Below are 8,186 nucleotides of genomic sequence, written 5' to 3'. Positions count from 1 at the left end.
ATTATAAATGTTAAGCAGAAGATTGAGAGTTTTTGTGCCAAAATTTTGGTTGAAGACGTATGGGATGGTGTCGGTTCCGGGACTATTGCTTTTGCATTTTTTTAGTGAGTTTGTTAATTCCTGTATTTTAATTTCTTGGTTGATTTGTATTTGATCGTGACAATTTTTATCGGAAGTATTACTTATGGCTTCTTTTTCGCATTTTTGTTTGTATCCTAGAAAGGGTTGTTTGTAGTTGTTGTCACTGCTATCTGTATGAAATTCAAGCGTGTAATGTTTTAGGTAAAATCGAAAAAATTTAATTATTTTAAAATTTCCAAAAGTTGTAACTCATTCGATTTTAGGTTTAGAACTATGGTCAATGGATCAAAATTACTTAAAATAAAATAATCTACCCATATCCGGTGACAAAAATAGGTGTTGAAATTTAAAAAAAAAAAATTTGTATTGCGCATGCGCATACTACTAGAGTTAAAAATTTGAAATTTGTCCTTAAATGTGTACTTCAGTACCCCTTAGCTATTGCAGCAAACCGTATTTCAATCTAAGATTATCGGGCTGAGATATTTAGTGGTACATTTAAAACGGGAGACACTGTATAGTATATTATAATATAATATATCAATAATATTATTTTCTACTTTTGAATAAATCGGTGTTTCCGAATTGCGGACAAAGTGACAAAAACCGTGTGAGTTGCGGACGAAATCTAAAAAGGTGACATACGAATTGCGGACACAAATATAAGATAAGAAATTTCCTATTATTATTTTTGATATAGAGATCGTGGACGTTGGAAATTACCGTTTGATATACAGGCTGTTTCAAAAACATTTTCACCACAAGATCTATAAAAACTATGACGATAATCTATAAATATTTTATAAACAATTTTTTCCACAAAATTAAAACAATAAATAATTCAACAACATTTTAAAAATAACGATTGCTCTTTTGCAAGACACAAATATTTTTAACCCCACCTACCAATTTTTTTGGTAGCTTGTCCTAAGTCCTAAAAAAGTGGTGAAGGGAAATATTTGTGTCCACAACTAACGTGGTTTTTATTAAAAAAAAAGCTCTGTACGCAATTAGCATTATGACAACAAACTCGTGTTCGCAATTGTTATGTTATAATTCCTGACCTAAATAATTCGTCAACTAGTATGTGACCGTATAAATAATAAATGTACTGTTATAAAATAAATTGTTATTTTTTCTTTTTAAATCGTGATTCATCTATAGGTTTTTCTACGTGATTTTAATTTATTGTTAAATTTTATATTGTCTGATATCATTGGGAATATGAGTTATAATCATGGTAATAAGACAATGACCAATTATTAGTACATTGAAATTGTAATGTGTTAAAGAAATGAAAAAATAATTGAAATGAACAAGGTATTTTAAACGAAAATAATCTTAACTACGCGTCCATCGTATGTAAAAACCACGAATTAAGATTTTTAAATATACTATTATATCTTAATTGTATATTTGTATTATATCTTAATTATTTTATTATTCGTGGTAGAAACGAAATGTTTTTTCGGAATTCGAACAGCTCGTTTTTTTATCATTGTGAGAATGACGAGTCCGCTATTCCGTATCTATGTGTATATTATATTGTATTATTCTTAGATTATATACAATGGATGGCGCTACTTTAATCATTTGCTGTGTCCAACATAACCCCCCGCTTATTAGTTATTTTATAGTGATTGTTGGCGAAACGCATGCGCAATAACTCGTTGTACCTTGAAATTAAATAGGTAGTGGGGGGTTATTTGGACACAGCTCGGTATACGAGAAATACACACATGGCTCCATCCATTGTATATGATTAAGGTATTATTAATTATTATCTATATCTCAGTGATACACAACTGATACGTTACCGTCCGCGGCATAGAGAATCAAATCATGACAAATTAAATTACTCTATGGTCCGCGGTCACAGATATCTATATACTAACACTAGAATACTAGATACGGTACTCCTATATAATTTATATAGACATTAGACATATTAATTATTAATATGTCTATGACACGGTTGTAAATGTTGTATATTTTAAACCGTGGTCTATGATAATTTACATTGTTATCAAGTGAAGCTCAGCTGTCGACGGCCGCCATTTTCTTGGGGGTATTTAGATGTCTGTGTCCGCGGTAATCACAAATCGTTAAATTTTGAATTGTTGATAAATCCGTTTTGCTGCTATAGTGATAGTAGTTAATAATAATGATTATTCCTTTAATATAAAATATAAATATAATTATTAAGTCTAATGGTTAGGTTTAGTCCGGGAGCTAACATCACAGACATCTACTATACTATATGTTGTAGTTTGTACAATTGTAATAATTTTAATTTATAACTTATTGCGAGTTTCGACTATTTCAAGACTTCGAGTGGTGACTTTAGAATCGTATTAATAGTTACATTTAATTTGATGCTTTTAAAAATTTATATTTATAGTAATGGTATATAACATGCAATTAACTTACGTGTGCATTTTTCGATCAGTTCTTTGATAATCTTGTGCTTCTACTTTTAAAATGGGTGTAAAAAGTCTTTGGTCACTGTTAACACCAGTGGCAGAAAAAATGCCTCTTTGGGAGTTGCATGGCAAGGCAATTGGCATAGATTTAAGTGGATGGGTGTGTGACAGTGAAAATTTAAATCACAACATAAGCCAAAAAAATATGTACTTAAGGTAAACAAAATAATATTACCTATATGTATGTACATTTTACGAGTATGTAAAGTTAACTCATCTATAACATGAGTCATCATATTTTATAATTTTATAAGCATCAAATACCCTACCTACCTACCTAATTAATCTTTCCTGATTGCTTTATTTCTTCCAATGTTGCTTTTAGTTCACTAAATTATTACAGTACTCCTGTTTCATTCATAGACCTATTAACTAGTTAAACTAGTTAACTATGTTGGAATTATGGTTCCATTGTAATTTAATGGTATTGACTTACTATGTACCATATAAAAAAATTCCAAATTAGTGCATTATACAGTTCTCACCCAATAATCAAAGACCTAGTTCTTCCCTCAATCATTTGGACTATATAGTGTTAAATAGGTAGTTAGAAATAATTTATTATCACTGCTTACATTGAAAAATGTTTTCAAATATCTTTAGTTTATGTTTGGTTCTAACCAATTAAAAGTCTCCTCTCTTTAGGGTAAAGAGTTCTTTAGCGCTATTAGCCTATTCTCCTAAGCCACTTTTATTTATATTTTTCTATTTATTTATTATAAGCATATTTTTTTTCAGGAACTTATTTTTTCGCACTTGTAATTTATTGTTAATTGGTGCCATACCAATATTTGTTTTGGATGGAGAACCACCACTTTTAAAATATGGTACTATAGAAAAACGTATTAATGGGAATAAAGCACCAATAAAGACTAATATTATTCGCAAACGACTAAATTCATTACAAAAACAAGTAAGTATAGATTTAATGATTGAATAATATAAAGAAAAATATTGTGAACTGATTCAGAGATTATAAGAACTTGTATTCTAATTTATAATCGTAAATTTAATAGAATAATATTTAAATAGACGAGTAAATATATTTAGAATTGGTAGAACACTAGAACCCTGGTTTATAGTTAAAGAATTTTTTAAGTAATTTTAACATCTTATTTAATATATTAAATTTTTACAGTGTGAATTGTTGTTGAATATCATGGGGGTAACTTGCGTTTATAGTCATGGAGAAGCAGAACAGTTATGTGCTATACTCAATGAAAAAGGGGTTGGTATTATATAGTTAATAAATTAATAGTTTTTAGATCTTAAACATATAATGTTAATTGTAAATTTGTTTGTATTACTCTGTACTCATATAATAAAATTAATGATTTATTCTTATTGTTTATTTAGTATATTGCATACAGTATAATAATATTGTAATAATATATCCATATCAGTATTCTACCAGTTGCGTATATACGGTTAGTTGGCCAGTAGAGGGGTTTGGGTGTTCAATCCCTTAATTGATTATTTCACTATTTAAAAAATGAAAATCTAGATAGTATTTGTGTTGTGTTAAAATAGAATTAAAGACAAAAACAAACTTTTACATATTCTCACACAATTTACTGATGCATTACTGTCATGATTGTTAAACAATAATATGTATTAACATAGTGGCAGTTATGCGCCATGTGGGTTACGCAGTGTGCTGGTGTCCTATGTATATCTGATGATTTTTATTCTGATCATGCTGTTTTGCCACAATACAATGTGTCCAATGCTACAAAATACAAGCTGTTTTGTTTTTTGTCAAATTGGCCAGATTTACATGGGCGTTATGCCGGGTATATGAGACCTTAAAATACATATTTTTGCAGATAGTAGGAACTTAGTAATATATTTATAATATTAACAGTAAAAGCTTAAACTGGTCCACCATTGATGTATATATTTTATAGATCTGTATTATGTATACATAAGTATTATGATTGTCTTATTATTGGATTTAGACAGTTATCACTTGATATTCAGATAGTTCAGAATGATATATTAATATATAATACACTTGACTATTATTTTTTTTCAAAAAATATGATCAAAATGTGAATGAAAATCACAAGTCTACCACCATAGTCATACTTGATGCAGAGTCCATAATAATACAGTAATGCATAGTAAAAACATTGTTGTACAAAATAATTTTAATTTTTTTAATTTCCTATACCTATAGTCATGTATAAACCAACTAGAATCAGATTATTAGAGGGCACTATAATATTTTTATAGGTTCCTAAAAATTTTAATTTGTAAAACTACCCATAACTTAATAATTTGGTGTTAAGTTTTTATAACAATCAAATAAAACTTATTATACTCATTGGTGCAACTAGAGGGGCTTAACCCCTAAATAGTTTAGTTAGCCCCCCCCCCAGTTTAACCCTAGTTGCGCTTATGACTATACTCTCAGAATAAGCTTGCCCACTTTCGCACTTTCAACTGAGCCGCTGGAATGACCCCCCTGGAGAAAGTCAGTGACAGGTAACGGCAGCGGTAGACCACCGCCGACCAATCACAGTGCATCTGACTCTTGTCAGGGGGTCAGACCCTTCCGACAGCTCAGTTAAAAGGGCGAAAGTGGGCAAGCTTATTCTGAATAGAGTATAGTAGGTAACACCTATGTAGCTATGTTATTAGGTTTTAATTGTTTATTTTATAATAATAAAGAAGTTGAAACTAATTTCATTCTACTCATCATCTGTAAAATAATAAAATATTAAAAAATTATTTGTATATAACATGTATTTTTTATACCCCATCACCCCTACTAATTGTGAAATTGCTGTGTACGCAACTGGTTTCCACTACTTAAAATTATCTGTATTCTCATTTTTAATGTTTTTTAGGTATTGTACTTTTTATAAGCTATGTTTTTCAGTCAAAAGATAATAAAAAAAAAAATGCACTTAAAAATAATTGTTCAATTTTAGATAGTAAATGGCATTGTCACTCAAGATAGTGATTGTTTTTTGTACGGTGCTCGTATTGTATATAGAAATTTTAATGTAACTGGAAACGGGTCTGTTGATGTTTATTGCATGGGATCAATTGAAAAAAATCTAAAAATTGGACGCAACAAAATGATAGCTTTATCATTGCTATGTGGTTGTGATTATGATGAAAAAGGTGTTTTAGGAATTGGAAAAGATACTGCAATTAAGTTTCTTCAATCATTAGATGATGATGCTGTCCTTGATCGGTAATCATAAATTGTATTCCTTATTTTCTCTTAAATATTACTGATTTTTCAAAATTAATTTCAAGCTTGAGACATTGGAGAAATGATCCAGTTTTAAATTCTGCTGCCATGGATATTAAATCACAGACTAATGAAATAAAGCTAGAGTTGAAAATAAGGAATAAAGCTATAGAAAACAAAAGCTTTCCATCTGAAGCAGTTATTGAAGAATTCTTAAAAGTACCGAATTATCCAGAAGTGTCTGCAAAATGGAATCTACCAGACATTAATTCTTTTATTGTAGGTATAAGTTATGAAAAAATAAATAAGTACAAATTGCATAGGTTCATATTAAATTTAATATGTATATTATGTTATAGGAATTTGCATTAACAAAACTGTGTTGGGAAAGAGAGTATGCAATAGATAAATTTTTGCCATTACTTACTAGGTGGCATTTAATGTATGACGATAAGTTTCAAGCGAATATTTTAATGACTGAAATTGTTAAAAAGCGTGTCAATAAAGGAATAAAATGTTATGAAATAAAATGGAATAATTATGAAATAACATCTATTGAACCTCAAACAGCTGTTCAAAGAAGATATCCAAATGAAGTTTCAATCTATGAAGATATGCATTCTACGTCTTCTAGAAAAATAAAGAAAAAAAGTAATTTATATTTATATTTGGTACTTATTGGTTGTCGTGTCTTCCGGTAAACTCAATTATGTTATCAGTTGCAACTACCAAAGATTAATACTTGATTGTACTTGTATCTTTGATAAAGTATCATGGTCAATAACTCTATGGAAATCTTAAGTAATTTTTCTTTTCGTGGTAAATCCAAATATTATTATGTGAAAAATTCAAAAATTTAAATTCCGTGTTAGAGGAAATTTTTTTGTTGGTAGTCTTACATTGCTTTTATATAACTCTAGTTTCTTTTGGCGGACACACTTATATTATTTTGTCTTAAGGTACAGTTTCTCTGCAACATCAAATAGTAGAACAGCACGGTGTTGTGACACAGCGTCTACTGACCTATGCCCAGGCCGGTAGTGACACTAGATATCACATCCAGACACTGCAGGGAAACGTACCTTCATAGATTACAAAATGTTCTTAAAATAATATAATGCAATATTAACCTGTGGCAGTAGCAATAATAGAAAAAAAATTACCGGATAATGAGACAGGAAGTCACAATAACTGATAAATAGTTAATATTATTTTAAGCTCTTTTTTAAAAGAATATAATCGATATAATCTCAAATTTAAATGTGTAATTACGGTTTTTTTTAATCTTTTTACTGCTCCAGGCATACTATTACATCCAAAACATTTATGCCATTCACTGCTCCCGAAGTACTATTACGTCCCTGCATTTTATAATATTGTCATTTTCCGGTAACCGTACAAGTTTAGGAAACCTAGGCTCACATTATTTTAAAATTAAATAACTAGATCAGATAGATCTCAAAATTTAAATTTAAAAAAAAATAATAAATATTTTATTTTACGTAGTATGCACAGTCTGTGTTGTGTGCATAAATTGAGGAAAGGGTTAAATTTTATTTTAGTGTATCAAACATATAGTTTGATTACCTAACAATTAGCGTTGTAAAATAAGATGCAATTATATGTTAAAATTATTATATAGATAAAATATATTTTTTTTGCATTACTTGTTAACAGTTACAAACCATGATAATAATCTATTTGATATAACAAATACATTTTCTTCAATGAACATTTCAAAAAAAAACAAACAGCCTAGAAAAATAAATGAAGCAAAAGAAAATGTTAAAGGTCCCTTGGATCAATTTTTAATGAAGGGAAAAGTTAAAGACGATAGTTTGACATTGTCTGACTTTGAATGTGATACTGTTGACTTGGATATGTCTGAAATAATCAACGGAATTATAACTTAAATTTTATATCTATATCATAAGAATTCTCAATGTAAAATAAATGCTTTGTTTTATTATAATTTAAAATATTTTTTTTTGTATTTCATTGTTTTATTAAAAAAATAAATTGTGTTATAATAAAAACTAATCATTATATAATATTTTGTTCTAATCAAAAAGCTGATAAGAATTATTTACAATTATTATTCATAATATTACAAAAATATCAAAATAATGACACAATACCATTAATACTATAATTGAAAAAATAAACCATGGCTCATATTACTAAATAGTAAATACTATAGTATATAATACTTTAGTATGAAGTGCACAATTTATTTTTTATATGTATTATTGCAATGTACTATGTAGTAGTCACAAAATATATTACCTTGAAAAAATGATTCAATTATTAAGTTGGTGATCATATCTGATCACAGATATATAGTTTTAAAACTAATATGTTCTAAAATAACCCTTTGATGTCTTGACCTTTAGTAGTTTAGTATACTGTAACATACA

The 8,186-nt window shown here is 28.5% G+C and overlaps 1 protein-coding gene across 1 annotated transcript; it reads left to right on the top strand.

Moving 5' to 3' along the window:
* Positions 1-2,124: 2,124 nt before the first annotated feature.
* Positions 2,125-8,186, top strand: LOC132947317 (flap endonuclease GEN). Its single transcript, XM_061017578.1, has 7 exons — positions 2,125-2,720; positions 3,303-3,477; positions 3,703-3,792; positions 5,501-5,769; positions 5,835-6,048; positions 6,129-6,420; positions 7,447-8,186. Exons 1-7 carry the CDS (start codon positions 2,563-2,565, stop codon positions 7,680-7,682), a joined length of 1,434 nt encoding a protein of 477 aa, XP_060873561.1. The 5' UTR covers positions 2,125-2,562; the 3' UTR covers positions 7,683-8,186.

This window comes from Metopolophium dirhodum, chromosome 6 (assembly GCF_019925205.1).
Source record: "Metopolophium dirhodum isolate CAU chromosome 6, ASM1992520v1, whole genome shotgun sequence".
NCBI lineage: Eukaryota > Metazoa > Arthropoda > Insecta > Hemiptera > Aphididae > Metopolophium > Metopolophium dirhodum.
The sequence above is the reverse complement of the archived record's forward strand: the minus strand, read 5'-3'. Positions and strand labels throughout refer to the sequence as shown.

What these genes read in the sequence shown, in the direction of transcription:
- LOC132947317 (XM_061017578.1), top strand. Translation starts at nt 2,563, where the DNA reads ATGGGTGTAAAAAGTCTTTGGTCACTGTTAACACCAGTGGCAGAAAAA. An exon ending in GATGATGCTGTCCTTGATCG is followed by an intron (nt 5,770 to 5,834) that starts GTAATCATAAAT and finishes ATTAATTTCAAG; the next exon opens with CTTGAGACATTGGAGAAATG. An exon ending in CAGACATTAATTCTTTTATT is followed by an intron (nt 6,049 to 6,128) that starts GTAGGTATAAGT and finishes ATTATGTTATAG; the next exon opens with GAATTTGCATTAACAAAACT.